This window comes from Eublepharis macularius, chromosome 2 (genome assembly GCF_028583425.1).
Source record: "Eublepharis macularius isolate TG4126 chromosome 2, MPM_Emac_v1.0, whole genome shotgun sequence".
Lineage (NCBI taxonomy): Eukaryota > Metazoa > Chordata > Lepidosauria > Squamata > Eublepharidae > Eublepharis > Eublepharis macularius.
In genome coordinates, this window is record NC_072791.1 from 163969691 (window position 1) to 163986651 (window position 16961).

Below are 16961 nucleotides of genomic sequence, written 5' to 3' on the forward strand. Positions count from 1 at the left end.
GGTAGCTTAGGCAGAGAATGTTTAACTGGCCCAAGGTTACCCAATGAGCTGCCGTGGCAGAGTGGGGATTCGAACTTGGATCTCCCTGATCCCAATCTGAATCTCTACCTTACACAATCGTTTGTAAACAGTAGCAAACACAAAGATAAAGAGGACGCAGTCTCTTGGAAGAAACAAAAATGGTTTAATTACTTATATAGAAATTTTAGTTTAATCTAAAATGCAAAAAATTATATTTACAATTTATAAGCTAGATACAAAACAAATTTTGACCTTGAGTTCAGAAACAATTTACCCAGCTATTCAAAGCATACAAGAGAGATACTTATAACAACAACACTGGTGAGATTAACTCAAGGTCAACATTTGTTTTGTATCTATCTTATAAATTGTAAATGTAATTTTTTGCACTTTAGATTAAACTAAAATTTCTATATAAAGAACGAAACCATTTTTGTTTCCTCCAAGAGGCTGCGTTCTCTTTATCTTTGTGTTTGTAGTGGGAGGAATCCCCCTTCATCTCTAGGCTAGTTGAAAAGTAGCAAGCAGCTGGGTCTGGATGGTAATGGATGCTAGTTGTGTGGTAGCAAGTCACCTGGGGTCCTCCTTTAAGGCACATGGGCCCAGCCCCCTCCCCCTGCATTTTACTTTACAGAAATCAAGGCTTGAAGGCTAGCAATAGTGGTGTGGTTGCCTAGCAATGGCCACAGAGGCCAGTAGTTTCTTAAACCTACAGGTGCTGCTTCTGTCATGGGGAGGGGGTTAATCTATCAATTTTTACTTTATTTATTTTAGATTTCAGATATTTCTGGAAACCTGGAGCTTTCCTCAAATTTGAGGAAGGATTCATCATGTCTGTCTGTGGTCCAAGTCTCCAGATTTAAATATCCGCAGATAGCGCCATGATGAGAATTAGATATATTAATGCTATCCTCTGAACAGATAGTTGGGTGGGTGTGAAGGCTGGGGTATTACGATGTTTGAATAGAAATAGTGTGAAGTTTGACAAATTGGTCAACCTCTACCTGACAGGCTAAAGCTGGAATATACATGTATATTGTCTTTCAGACAAAACGGCAGTTGTGTTTAGTGTTGCTGCACACTGACCCCTCCCCATCCACATAACATCTAAACATCTGAAAAGGACTTCTGAGGAAGCACAATCTAAAAAGCTATTTACATGTCCCATTATATATTTTTAAGAATGTTTAATCATGGACAGCTGTAATGATGTAAAACATTTTCAGAAATTTGAAGCAATAGAAAAAAAATCCCCCAACCCCACCCATGAAAATTTTGGAGGGAAACTGAAATATATGCAACATTTATTTTCTTAGCAACCCTAAACTTACGTTATTGCTTTATAAAATGTGTTCTTTATAAAGCTAGTTAGCATATCAAGCTGTACTCAGACATTTTTGAAATTTAAGTAGTGTGGCAAGCTGCAGTACTGCAGTCCAAGCTCTCACGACCAGAGTTCGATCCTGGAGGAAGCCAGGTTCAAGTAGCTGGCTCGAGGTTGACTCAGCCTTCCATCCTTCCGAGGTCGGTAAAATGAGTACCCAGTTCCTGGGGGTAAAGTGTATATGACTGGGGAAGTCAACGGCAAACCACCCCGTAAAAAGTCTGCCAAGAAAACGTCATGATGTGACATCCCCCATGGGTCAGTTATGACACGGTGCTTGCACAGGGGACTACTTTTACCTTTACCTTTAAGTAGTATAAATACCTGTTTTTTTATAAGTAAAACAACAAATAAAGCCAATACTTAACAGACAGACTCACATATACACAAACTGCTGCACCCTATGCTGTCTTAGCACGTGTCTTAATTTTTCCCATTTGAGTGGCAAGAAAAATAAAAGTTGAAATTAGAAAACAGATTTTGTAGTAAACAAAAGTGTAGAACTGGGACAAAAGCAGTTTAGTCACAATAGGACACGTAGCAATTTTGAATATCAAGTGAATCACTGAAAACTCTGAACTCTTTAATAATGTATTATCATCAAACACAGGAAAGTTTAGCAACTGTTGCCAAAATTGTTCACATTTAAACAACAAACATATCCTGGAAAATATGTTGTTTATGTCTACAGTATACATAGGAATTATCATTATCTAATGCAGTAGACTGTCTTGTATTAAAAAACCCATGCTATACATTTTGATTGAGTAAAACCTTGTCTTGAAAATCATTCCAAGAAAGAAAATATTGCATAGGAGGCTTTTTTTTAAAGTGCTCTTCAAAATTGCCCAATTTATACACTGGAAAAAATGGGGTGGTTTTTTCCTAAAGTTTTCTGGGATTTCACATGTCTAGAGAGTTGTAAGGATTTTTTATCTAATGGTGACCCTTCCCTGGAAAAGCAGCTTATACCCAGAACATTAAAAATATTCTGTGAGTTGCATAAAGGCATTTTCACCACATCTTAAAGTCACAGAGTCTAAAGTAAACATTTCACAATCATATTCCATTATTTGCTCCAAGAAGCTCAGAGAGCACAGTGTTATCCTATTTTATTCTCACAATACTGTGGCGTGGATCGTTTAATAGTTATGACCTGACCAACACCACTCAATAAGCTTCAAGATAAGCAGAAAGTTGAAACTATATATATCTCTGGTCTAGTTTCAGTGTTCTACCAACTACATTATATGATGCTTTGTAATTCAGTAACCAGGACAAACCACATAGCTGAACTGAAGCACAAACCTACAAGAGTCTATAAATGGTCATCAGTAAAACTTCTCCTCTGTTTTACCTCTAGCAGAATACTTAAGCACTGATAGATGTCAGAACCGTATTTCAAAATGGCAATAATAGAGAAATTGCTCATTGGAACCATGTACTTTGTTGGTACAAGTCAACTCTTTTACTTCACATGAAAACTAGTTCTCACAATGAGAAGATATGATCAAATAGATTTAATTTTTCCAGTGGAAGTATTACTGCATTTCTAACTTTTTCCTTCAGCAGTGGCATGCATGAAGTTCCCCCCAAATTCTCATCAATGCACTAGGTGGACATGAGCTGTTTCAACTATGGATGCCAACTCTGGAGATTTGGGGTAGAAGATGTGGAGGATAACATTTGGGAAGGAACCACCCAAATGTTCCTTCCCAATAGTTTGAAGATTAGTTGTAATTGGGGGAGATGTCCAGGCCCCACGTTGAAGATGGCAACCCTATTTTTCAACAACTTCCAGACTAAGTAGAGCCTAAGAAGTTTGTTGCTTTCACTTAATCAGGAAGCTAATGGGCAGCATTGCTTCTTTGTTTGTTCAATTTTGTTCTGGTCTTACCTTGGTTGAGATAGGTTAAAGTCTCTTCATGAAGTTTCACAGCAGGAGATGTGGCTGCACAGAGTACATATTGAAATGGAGGGAGCTTTGCATCATTCTCAGGAGACAGCTGAGGTTCTTCCTGCTTGAAGATTGGCAGTGCAAGGACATCACTGAAATAGCACAATTAATACGTAATTAGCTAAGGAAACCTTTTTTGTTAGAATATAAAAGATGTGGAGTAATAACAGAACTGTGAATCAGATCCCACAACAGATCAGGCACCGAGGTCCTTTTCCATGTGTTCCCACTAGCAGTGTACAGAAGGTAACAATAAAAAGAGATATTTTTCAATGTCAAGATTGCATCTCTGGAATTCACTCCCAAAGGTAGTGAAGTCCATCCGACCCCATCCCTACTGGTATTCCACAGTGTCTGATGTGTAGGCAGTTTTGATTAAACTGTGGTACTAATGACCTGCTTATATTTTTGATTAATTTAATGGTGCTAGAAACAGAGTTCATTTTTTTGTTCTGGAAGAAATCGGAAGCTAGTTGTACAGCTTCATTGTATTTTGCTGCTCTTTTTAAATTTAGTACATAATCCTTTCTGGAAATACATTTTAGAGTATTATTTTTAATCAAGAGAATAAATAGTAAAATCTATCTAATAAACAGAATAGAAAATAGAAAAGAGGCCAACACAAAGTTACTTAAACGTTATCAGAACTATGTCCAGAAAGCTAATTACTTAATGCAATCATGTAGTGATTCAGGCTGATAAGTAGGCTGGAGCAGCTATTTCAAATAAGGTATGCCAAGGAAAACAATCTTCTTGTCAAAATATTCAGCCCCTGCTCAATCTGCCAATTTAGCATCTCCACACTTCAGAAATGTGCAATGAATTCTGAACCATGTTTGTTGCCTCTAGCCCTAATCCCACAACAAACAGTACAGCAAACTAGCAATTGCATTTGAATAGCTGGAGAAATAATATAAATGTCATGACTGGGAAAGACTGATGTATTATTGATAGAGCTTTTTTAAAAAGAAAGTTTTGAAAAAATTATCAGATGTCCCTCAAAAATGGTCTTCTCACGATTAAAACAACTATAGAAAGTTCTCCTGAACAAAATCTGTCCTAAACACAAGATTAAATCCATTCAACTAACCATGTCAAGAAAATGCGGAAACTAGAGAGACAAAGTTCTTCATACAGTATAATGTGAACAAAGAAGTACCAACTGACAAAGTTTGGGATGCTTATAAGGCGGTTGTAAGGGGCATACTAATGGACTTAAATGGTAGAGCAAGAAAGAAAAAAGAGGAAAAAAGACAAGAGATTGAGGAGAAAATAAAAGCCAAAGAAATACAGCTAAAAAAGAGACCAGGGAAAAAGAAATTATATCAGGAAATTAAAATACTTCAAGAACAGCTAACAGCAATGAGTAATAAAGAATTGGAGTGGAACCTTAAAAGACTGAATCAGAAAGCATTTGAAGGTGCAAATAAACCTGGGAAGTACCTGGCATGGCAATTGAAGAAGAGAAGGGAAAAGAAAATAATAAACAAAATTTGTGAAGACAACAAAACGTATTTGGAACAGACTACCATTAGTAGAGCCTTTTATAAATTCTACGCTAAGTTGTACAGTAAGAAAGAAGTAAATAAAGAATCAATAGCGTCATATTTGGAGAAAACGAAACTTCCAGAAATCTCGGAAGCTTGGAGAAATAAATTGAACAGTGAAGTAACGGACGAGGAAATAAGTAAGGCAATACAATCTGCAAATCTAGGAAAGGCGCCAGGGCCAGATGGACTTACGGCTAAATTTTATAAGACAATGGCCAATGAACTGGCACCATTCCTAAAAGAGGTGATCAATGGAGTTTTAAGGGATCAAAGGATTCCAGACACCTGGAGTGAAGCGAACATATCATTGATCCCAAAAGAGGGCCAAGATTTGACTAATGTGAAAAATTACAGACCGATATCGTTACTTAATAATGACTATAAAATCTTTGCGAAGATACTGGCGGAGAGACTGAAGGGGTGGCTCTCGGAAATCATAGAGGAGGAACAAGCAGGTTTTTTGCCAGACAGACAAATCAGAGACAATTTAAGGACAGTGATTAATGCTATTGAATATTATGATAAGCGTTGTGACAAAGAGGTTGGTTTCTTCTTTGTTGATGCTGAAAAGGCGTTTGACAATTTAAACTGGGATTTTATGTTTGCCACTATGGAAAAGCTACAACTGGGAGAAAGATTCATCAGAGCAATTAAGGAAATCTACAGAGACCAGACTGCAGCAATTGTGGTGAATGATGAATTGACTAAGAAATTGACTATTAGTAAAGGAACGAGACAAGGTTGCCCGTTGTCTCCACTGTTGTTCATTTTAGTATTGGAGATTCTGATGATACAAATACGACAAGACGGGGAAATTCGAGGAATAAAAATTAAGGACTATTCATACAAGGTCAGAGCATTTGCGGACGATATAATGTTAATTGTAGAGGACCCACTGGAGAACATGCCAAAAGTGATTGATAAGATTAAGGAGTTTGGAGATTTGGCAGGTTTCTATATTAACAAAAAGAAATCAAAGATACTATGTAAAAACATGACTAAGCAGAAACAACAATTGTTAATGGAAATAACGGACTGTGAAGTAACAAGCAAGGTGAAATATTTGGGAATTGAACTGACTGCAAAGAACATAGACTTATTTAAAAACAATTATGAAAAACTATGGATTCAGATAGAGAGAGACTTGATTAAATGGAATAGGCTGAATCTGTCATGGTTGGGTAGGATTGCAGCAGTTAAGATGAACGTGTTACCAAGAGTAATGTTTTTGCTACAGACAATACCAATCATCAGAGACTCTAAACAATTTGAAAAATGGCAGAGGAAATTATCAGATTTTGTATGGGCAGGCAAGAAGCCTCGAGTGAAAATGAAAGTTTTACAAGATGCAAAGGAAAGAGGCGGAATGCAACTGCCCAATCTGAGACTCTATCACGATGCAATCTGCCTAGTGTGGCTGAAAGAGTGGATGACATTAAAGAACAAGAAATTATTAGCCCTAGAGGGATACAAAAAAATATTTGGATGGCACGCATACTTATGGCACGATAAAGTAAAGGTCAACTCGATGTTCCTGCATCATTTTATACGGAGAAGTCTATATACAATCTGGAAGAAGTACAGAATTTATCTACAAGAAGGAACTCCTTTGTGGGTAGTTCCATATGAGGTGATAGACCCGAGAGCTGTTGATAATGAACAACAATGTTTAACTTATAAAGAAATAACTAGAATTGAACTATCTAAACTCAGAATAAAGACGCAAGAGGAACTATCACCTTACTACGATTGGTTCCAGTATAGACAGATCAGAGACTTATATAATTCGGACTCTGCAAAGGGAGGTATACGAATAGAGAATTCGGAACTAGAGCAGACCCTTCTTAAAGAAGATAAAAGAATATCTAAGGTATACCAAGTACTGTTGAAATGGTATACTGAGGATGAGACAGTTAAAACACAAATGGTGAAATGGGCTATAAATTTTAACAAAGAAATAACAATGGAGGCATGGGAATACTTGTGGAAGACTACAATGAAGACAACGACATGTACTAGCATTAAAGAGAACATCTACAAAATGATTTATCGTTGGTACATGACACCAAAGAAGATTGCGCTAGGGAATTTGAATATTTCTAATAAATGCTGGAAATGTAGGAAGCATGAGGGCTCCCTCTATCATATGTGGTGGTCGTGTGAGGTAGCTAGGCAGTACTGGGGGGAAATAATAAGGGAAATGAGTGAAATTTTACAATTTCAAATTAATAAGAACCCAGAACTCCTGCTACTAAACTTGGGAATGGAGGGAATTCCAGCCCATCATAGGACATTGATATTTTATATGACGGCAGCGGCTAGACTTTTGTATGCGCAAAAATGGAAAGTACAAGAAGTGCCAACCATTGAAGATTGGATTTACAAATTGCTGTATATGGCTGAAATGGACAAGATGACAAGAAAACTGAGAAATCTGGACTCAGGGCAGTTTAACACAGATTGGGAGAAGCTGAAACAATATTTGGAGAAGAAATGGGAGGTGGGAGGAAAACTGTGGCAGTTTGAGAACTACTGATGTATAATAAAGTGCAGAGGAGGGTGACTTTACCGGGGGAGAAGAGATAAAAGCGAATCTATAAGCAGTTAGATTAATAGATGGATATATATATAGATATATGAAGGCTAACAAATAGAACATTGATAGAAAATAATTAAATATAAGGATTAAATATAAGGATTGTGTAACCAATAATATTTTCTTTCTTTGGTAAGATCTGTATAATGCACCAAACTGAATGTCTAAGGATAAAGATGAGTCAAATTGATTGACTAAATGATGAGAGTTATATTGAATTATATTGAATTCAATATAATATATTGAATTGAAGATAGCAATATATGGAGCATAAGTTAAATTGTTTGACTTAAATGAATGTATGATTTACATGGTTTATGGTTTATAGAAATATTTGAATTATAGAAATTGGGATAAATTGTTTATCCAAGAGGGAAATAAGGACTTACAGTTTGGGTATAGAATATTAAAAATAGTTAAGGATGTACTGCTTAGAATAAAGGAGAATATATATTTGTTTTAGATAGAGGAATCAAATAGAAGTAAGGGAAAAGGGACAAGGGGTTGGAAAGCTGTTGGAAGTCAATAAAAGGGGGGGAAAGGGAGGGGGTTAGAAATGAAAAATTGGGGATAATTGAATGTAATGTAAAAATAATGGATTCTAACCCAATAAAAAAATTTTCAAAAAAAAAAAAAAAAAAAAAAAAGAAAATGCGGAAACTATTTCCTTAGAAAAGGAAATAGTTTTAAATCTATTTTAAATCCAATATCTAAAACTTCCCATCTATCACTTTGACCCTTCTTCTCTCAATTCATCCTCCCAGAAATTACTACTAGATAATTATTTCTATATTCCAGATCTCTCCTTCAGCACACCTCTTAGCAGCACACCTATAACATTATCACCATGACTACAACACTTGTCCGCAGCAAACACATACTTTATGGGTGAAGGGGTGACTGCAAAGTTGATCACCTAGGAATGTGAAATCTAAATCTACCACAAGTTCAAAAGTAATTATATGCTATTCACAAACCTATTTTTGATACAATTAAAACCAATAGAGCTGCATCAGTCGTCTATTCAAAACAACAATTTGCAACTGAACACAAGACCTGTAGACTTATATGCCCTCTTTTTAAAACAAGGAACCAAAACATACTTGCCAGTTTCACTAATAAATCAAGATAACTTTATTTGCCAAATTTAAGTTTTCAGTCTTCCATCCTGAGCACTCCAGTGGTGTAGCACTTAATGTGATCCCTCCTACTCTTTTCAATCCATCAGTAACAGGGACCAATTTCCTTCCTAGTTTCATGAAATTAATTTCATGCCATGCACATACAAAACACTGTACAAACATGAATTGAAAATCAGGGCAAGAAGATGTTTGCCTTGCTTCTATACAGCTTAATCATTCACTCTTCCTAATCACCATGGTGGAAGAGATGAGGAAGCCTTCTGAGTCCATTAAATGAGGCATGTGTGAGTGGCAATAAACATGATAAAATGTTCTCAACCAAAAGGACACTCTTGTATTTTATGGAGAAATAAAACTAAAGGGCACATCAACTGTAGTGTTATGTGCAGAAATATAGACAGTTTCCCTTGTACTATGAAAATACTTTTGCCAAATTACTTCACTGTATTAAAATGTTTTTAGCAACCTGGCACCCTAACTCCATGTGACAGTCAGACTCGCATGTGGAACTGAAGGCTGGTCTAAACAAAGAGGCTTTATTAGCACTTTCGCAGGGGTTTTTTTTTTTAACTTAAATCACCTTCCCCAAGTGGCTTTTGTTCAGTGGATTCTTAGCAGATAAGCCACTAGGGGAGAAAAAGTTACAAACACCCTACCAGTCTTCCACCACAGATTGCACCTTCTGTGATTGCATTTGGAATTTTTTTTTTAAAGGCCAAGAAAAAATGTCATGAAACTGAGTGTCCGATGTAGGTTGTCCTTTATAATTATTATAGTTCTTGAAGCACTATTTTATTTGAACTTTTGTGCTGTAAAAATGTACAGCAGAACAACTAGCAAGGACACCTAAAATAGCAATAGAACAATGCATTTATTGTTTTCAAAATGGCTGCTAAAGCATAGTAGTTAAAAGATTAAGTCAGGAAACGTAGTCCAAGAGTAAGCCCCACCTTAGTCATGAATTCACTGGGAGACTTTTGGCAGCCCCTCTGCCTCCTTCTGTAATATGGAGAAAATAATTATGATTCACCTTAACTGCTTCCTGGATGCATGTGAAGAGCCTTGAACATAAGGAAAATCATATTTAATGCCAAGTCTCACATATTACAAAATCTGTGGGTATTATGAACACCACACATTTTGTCCCCTTTGTAAAAGAAGCTGAAACCATTAAACCACTTTACCTTTATTGTATTTCAGACTGGGGTAAGTTTTCCTAAAGAGAAACGGATTTAGGTTCCCCCCTGACAAACATCGCAGTGATTGCTTAGATAATTGATGCTTGTGATACTTCACTCACTGCAACAGCAAGAGATGGTTCCAAAGTTGTCAGAGTGGTGTGCCTGAGAGTACACTTTGAGGCATTATGTAGCCATTTTGGACCCCTATGGAAATGATTTCTTAAAGGAGGGATTTGCATGCTGCCATCTGTGGGTCTGATTGCTGCCTGTGAAGAGATTCAATCTGGTCTGTTTTCTCCTTCCTACTTACTTGTGTACATTTATATCCCACCTTTCTCCCCAATGGGGACCCAAAGTAGCTTACTTCATTCTCTCCTCCATTTTATCTTCATAACAACACTGTGAGAGAGATTAGGCTGAGAAAGTGTGACTGGCCTAAGGTGACCCACCGAACTTCCATGACAAAACAGGGATTTGAACCTGGATGTCCCAGATCCTAGTCCAACACTCTACCCGCTATGTCACATTGACTGTTACAGACTTTAGTTGTCCTTTCCCCTTTCTTCTTCTCCCTCCCCTTTTGCTTTCCCCTTCTGCTACCATCTGGTTTCCCAGATAACTGGCCTTCTACCCCATCTTACAACTGAAAAGAGAAGGGCAGTCTCCTTCCTGGAGCCAGTAGTGAGGAGTAAGCAAAGCAGTAAGGCCAAGGGCAGTGGAATATGATAGGCTTTTGGAGATGTGCCAGGCAGGAGCTGCTTCTTTCTCCTCAACAGCTGCATGGTTCTTGCTTCCCAACACCCTCTTCCACATAATGACTAATCAAAGTGCATGGGAGTAGTATTTCCAGGTTAGGCAGAAATTGTCTGGCTAAGTGTAACCAATGGCCAACGAAGGTATCCTGTGCCATGCCAATGTTAGTGGACGCAAGGAGAACATGGAGATGTCCAAACACAGCACTTTCCTATACCAAGGCAGTAGCAGCAGGAGGTAGAGGACACTCAGGCCACTGCTTGGAGAGACCAGACTGGCCAACTAAAGGAGTTGTGTTGTCAACCTCCAGGTGAAGCCTGGGGATCTACCAGAATTACAACTGATCTCCAGATGACAGATGATGGACTTCATTGTGGCATGATACCCTGCTGAGGTCCTTTCTCTTCTCAAACTCCACTCCTTCCCAGTCTTCATCCCCAAATCTTACTGTTTGGAGTTGGCATTCCTAGAGAGGAGGAAAAGTTGTCTAAGAGGCTGGGTACTCTCAAACTAGAAAGGGGAGGAATTCCCAGTTAGAGCTGAGGGGAGGAGGAAAGGTTATCATCTGCCTCCACACCAGGAATTATAAAATGGAAGTAGGAGTAAAGATGTGGAAGCAGGGAGAAGGTGGGATCCAGGAAAAAAAGTTTGGGTTTTTTTCCCCTCAAGGACTTTTTTTCAATTATCCCAACAGAAAAACTGGGAAATTTTACAGGAAAAAAACCCTCATATGAAGTATTTTCTTTTAGAATTAATGAAATGCTTCTTATGTGAAGGTTTTTCACACTCAAAATATATAAAACGAAAAAGTCTGAAGTCCAATGGAAAATCAGGAAATTCTGGAGCGCACTGAAAACCTACCTGTGATTGTTTTTCCATTTGCAATGAATATAGTGAAAAGCAAGTTTTTATTCATATGTAGTATAAGATTATGAAAGGCAATCACAGCAGTAGATAATTCCTGTTTATACTGTAGACATTTTTTGTTCAAATGTAAATATTGGCAAAAATTAATATGCAATGATGTGGTTAATAATGTATTTATAAAGTTTAGTTTACTATCCAAATATGCTAGAAGTTCTACCTATTGTCTCTGTTTGAAAGAGTTTCTTTCCAAATATACTTTCTTTGGTTTACAACAAAATTTGTTTTCTACCATTAATTTCCATTATTCCTACCTCTCAGATAGCAAAATAAGATATATATGCTGCGGAAGCATAGGATGGAGCAGTCTGAAACTCCTTCTCAGGTAAACTTGCAACTTGTCTTATAGAAAACTAGCTTGATGCCCATGCTTCGCTACGGTATTTAGCTAGTCCAGTTATAATATTTATGGGTATGTAACATTTTTTGGTTTGGGGGAGGGGGCTTGAGTTGATTTTGTAGTATAATAGCATAGTACCGGAGCTTCACAAAAGTGTTTGAATAAAGCGAAGCATGTTGATGCCTAAAACTGATGAAGTGAATTTCGAAATGTAACATTTATCAAAGAGATTTTTAAAAGGAAAAGATTGTAGTGCAAGAAATAAAGTGAAAAATACGTACAACTGGTTTTTTTCTACTGAAGGACCTCTTTGCAGACCACATTGGTAGTTTTCCCCTCAGCTGCTAGGATCACCAGGTTGCTGGACGAGCTCACTCAGGAGCAGGCCACATAGAACTGCCCATGTGAGAAGCAATCCTCCCTCAAGTCAATTCCTGCCACCTTTATTGTCTGCCCCTGGGACTTGTTGATCGTCATAGCAAAGCAGGCTTGAGGGGGAACTGCAGTCTCTTGAATTAGAAGGGGTTCTCTGATGGTATGAGTGGTATGAATACTACCCCCCCCCCACCCGAGCACTGCCAGTGAACAATGTGGCCTCGATGTTCCTGTGGAGGGCTTTCACTCGCAGTCTGGTGCCATTGCAGAGTCTGGGTGGGTTGAGGTTTTGGAGCAGCATCACTGGAGCCCCACTTTGAGGAGAAGCTTTTGGGCTGGGAAGCCAGGAAGACTGAGTGTGCTGAGGAACTCCACAAGGTAGTGGACCATGTCATCCATTTGCACCACTGAGTCCACAGATCTGTACTCCATTTCTGCCCATTCGAGGGAGTTATGTTTCATTAATGATGGCAGCCTTGTCCATGGATTTCTCCATGAGAGCCAGTTTGGTGTAGTGCTTAAGAGCGTGGGACTTTAATCTGGAGAGCCAGGTTTGATTCCCCACTCCTCCACTTGAAGCCAACTGGGTGACCTTGGGCTAATCACAGCTCTCTGGAGCTCTCTCAGGCCCACCCACCTCACAGGGTGTTTTGTTGTGGGGATAATAATGGCATACTTCGTAAACCACTCTGAGTGGGCATTAAGTTGTCCTGAAGGGTGGTATATAAATTGAATGTTATTATTATATTATTATGATGATAGTGGTGATATCAGGGTATATCTTGGCTGTTAGGTCTGCTAGGGTCGTCACTACTTTGCCCAGGTCTGCAAGGATGCTCATCTTTCCCTTGGACTTGGGACTTGCTGGTACTTGGCCACTGCTGCTCAGTGCACCACAGGAGTACGATGTGCATATTTCTTTGCCGCATCTCTAAGTTGCTTCCTCCTTTTAGCATCAGTATATCTTGCACAACATCTGCCAGGAGGCTTCTTGGGGGCAGTAAGAGATGATGGCTGCAAGAGCTGTGAGGTGGAGTTGGACTGAGGGAGGGGTGGTATGGTGGTAGGGTTGCCAGGTCCAAGTTGGGAAATTCCTGAAGATTTGGGAGTGGAGCCTGGAGAGGGTGTGGTTTGAGGAAGGGGAGGAGCCTCAGTGGGGTATGATGCCATAGAGTGCACACTTCAGAGCTGCCATTTTCTCCAGGGAAACTGGACTTGGTTGCCTGGAGATCAGTTGTAATTCCGGGAGATCTCAAGCTACCACATGGAGGCTGGCAACCCTATGTGGTGGGCACTTTGGCAGGTTCACGTGACTCACATCGAAATGGCCCCTAGAAAGGTTGTGCACCATCTCCCCATGAACATTTAAAAACTCAGTTGCCATACTGATTTTTATATAAAGTCCCTATTCAAGAGTGTTGTACCATCTTTCTTCGACTGTCTGCAGTTTCCTTGACCTGATTTTTACCTCAGAACACAAGAGTTCCACAGTTGATCAGCCAGAGAGAAGGGGGGTGCAAGCAGGCAGGCCCCACAGTAGGGTTGCCAGGCTCCGGTTGGGAAATTCCTGGAGATTTGGGGGTTGGAGCCTGGATATAGTGGGGTTTGGGGAGGGGAGGACCTCAGAATGGTATAATACCATAGAGTCCACTCTCCAAAGCAGCCATTTTCTCCAGGGAAACTATCTTTGTCACCTGGAGATCATTTGTTATTCCGGGAGACCGCCAGCCACCCCCTGGAGGCTGGCAACCCTACACCACAGGGAGATTGGCAACCTTTGTGAACTTTTAGGGGGGTGAACTGGGAGGTGCATTTTACCTCAGGACACATTCATTGACTCCCTTAGCAACTGTTTAGAATGTTGGGCTGAGCCCCAATCAGGCCGCATATGCAAATGACCTTGAAAGACTGGCCCATTCAGGAAAGAGTGGCCGAGCTGGCAGTTGGGAGTGGCGGGGGGGGGGGGGGAGCAGGCTGCAGCCTGCCAGCCACACAGGGAAGCTGTATCCCTTTGGGAAAACACATTTTACCCCCTTTTACCCCCTTAGAGGGTGAATTTCTTAAAATCCCTTCTCAGTAAGCCTCTACATCACAAAAGGAATGTTCTCCCCAAATTTCACGTTTCTAGGTCCAGGGGTTTGGGCTGGGCAATGATGAGTCAGTTAGGACACTTATATATATATTCAAATAGCACAATTTTATTTGCCAAGATGTAAATGATGTATTTTATGTTATTACATCTGTAGAAGTGATTTAGGTTCTAGAGGGAAAATAAGCATCTCATATTAAAATCTCCCCAAAATTTTCTAGTTTTTTCCAAACAGAAAAGGGTCTTAAAATTTCTAGAAGCTTTGTATCTTTATGTGGGAGGGGAATTGGGGGGGGGCACCTAGAATCACAAAGTTAATTCAGCACTCCCCTCCCCCCCATCCTTTCCCCTTCTTAGTTTTCTCTTTTTTTTCCCCATTACCTTTTATTCTTGGGATGCAACCTCTGATCTGTCCTTTACCCCCTTGTTACTACTGAATTGGTAACAAGGTATTTTGCAGAGGTTTGTTTACCATTCTAGTCCATGCCGGTACCACCTTATGAAGGTATGGCCCACCACTGGTAAAAGACTGCCACCTCCTGCCTTAAAATATTTTAAGCAATTTTGCTTGTTTTAGAACTGCTAAGGATGCCTCTAGATGATACATTGTCCATGAGTTAATACAGGTGAACGGACCTTTGGACACTTGCCATGAAGGGTCCTTCTCCTCTGAGGAAAGGAGGACATCCCACCGTCCAATCAGGGAGGCAGGAACTAATTTTCTTCCTCTTCCTGTCTGGCATGTGGGACACCCTCTCTCTTCAGTTCAGGTGACTCCACAAAGTAGTAACATTGAATTTATCATCCAGCAACTGTCAATACTGAGAGAAAAAACACCTGTTGTGTTAACATGTACTGTAAATAAAGCATAACCCGGAGGAGGTAGAAGAATAAGGCAGCAGGGTAGAGGAGGACGAAGACCCAGGGAGGGCAAGATGTCCTCCTTTCCTCAGAGGAGAAGGACCCTTCACGGTAAGTGTCCAAAGGTCCGTTCTCCCTCTGAAGCAGAGGAAATCTTGGGTGCTTCCAAAGCAGTTTCTACTTTCTGAGTGGGATGTGGTCTTCGCCCAAGATCATGCGCTGCAGTACTTTTCTATCGCAGGTGGTGCCCACAGAATAATATAGATTTAATTTCTAGTGTCTCACCAAGGTTGAGATCGACAACCATGTTGCTGCCTTGCAGACTTCTTCTACAGAAGTGTTCTGTAATGTTGCACTGGTAGCAGCACTCCTCACAGAGTGAGCTTATTCCATTAGGAACCTCTACGATGAGAGCTTTGTGAGCTTCAATAGTGTATGTTTTGTTATTGGCACCTACGGCTGCTGAAGGCATTTTCTTCCCCAAATTGAGGGGAGATATACTGATGAACAGTAAATCCGACTTTCTGATTTGTACTGTTCGCAGCAGATAGGCCTTGAGCTTCCTTCTGATGTCTAGGTTGTGTCAGAGCCTCTCCCTAATATATTTAGGGTACAGGTAGAAATGTGGTAGCCTTATCTCTTGCAACCTATGGAATTTGGAATAGACTTTGGAAGAAAGGTGGGGACAATATGAAGTATCACCTCATTGTTGTGAAAGATACAGAGTTCAGGTCTAACTGATGGTGCACTTAGGTCTGAGATTCTACTGGCAGATGTGACCACAATAAGGAAGATGGTCTTCATTCTCAGCCTTCTCAGAGGAACACCGTTGACCAGTCCAAATGGATGCTTGGTCAGGGCTATGTAAAATGTCCAGTGCTTTCCTCCTGCCCCACTGATTGAGGGCTTTCCAAGAGGAACTGAAAATTCTGACTGAAATATTTTCTGGATGCTAGGAGAGTGTTGGCCACCTCTCCAGAATATCCCCATCTTAGGAAAATTTTCCTTTCTATTTCCACACAGTTAAGAACAGTGAGTCTAAATGAGAGTGCCAAATCATTTCCTGCTGTAATGTGACTGGAGAGATTGGTGAGATGAGGGGTGGAGATATCACCATCTGTTGGGAGTGTGGAAAAGCACAGTCTGCGGGGCCACCAACAGGCAATCACTAGCACTTTGCTCCCTGTTACTTCATCCTTCTCAGGAGTTTGGGTATTACTAGTAAGGATGGTAATGCATAGAGGAGGCCTAATGGCCACTGTGATGTCAAGGCATCCGCCTGTGAGTGGAACAAACCTTGTCATGTACCTTGGTAGTTGATGGTTGTGTTGGGATGCAAACAGGTCCATGAACGGTGTTGCGAAGTGCGATGTTATCCATTAGATGAGATCTTTCTTAAGGGACTATTCCACTTGCTGAATGGTCTACCTGCTCAGCCAGTCTGCCTAGACATTGGATATGCCTTTGATTGAGACTAGATCTCAGGAAGAAGTTTTTTCCATCATCTACCTGATCTTTTTAACTGGAGTTAATGGGGAACAAACCTGGATCCTTCTGCGGGCAAAGCAGAAGTTCTTTCAGAGCCTCAGCGTCACTCCCATGCAGGAAGGAGGAGGAGGTAGACACCACACCACTATTAACAGAGGTTTCAGCCCAGCAGAGATTATATATTTCTTCCCTCATGGTTAGTCTTAGGAAGTTAAAAGGTTCAAAGACACAGGCAAGTTTGTGCTCTTCATACGTTACCCATCTGACAGGAGGAGTCCTGTTGTAAAGGCAGGGCTAGAT

At 40.0% G+C, this 16961-nt stretch overlaps 1 protein-coding gene across 1 annotated transcript in view; it reads right to left on the reverse strand.

Moving 5' to 3' along the window:
- TFCP2L1 (transcription factor CP2 like 1) overlaps positions 1-16961 on the reverse strand; it is an 82903-nt gene that overhangs the window by 57459 nt on the left and 8483 nt on the right. The window contains exon 2 of the mRNA XM_054971377.1: positions 3303-3454. Coding sequence (XP_054827352.1) covers positions 3303-3454 — 152 coding nt within the window. The remainder of the gene's footprint in view (positions 1-3302; positions 3455-16961) is intronic.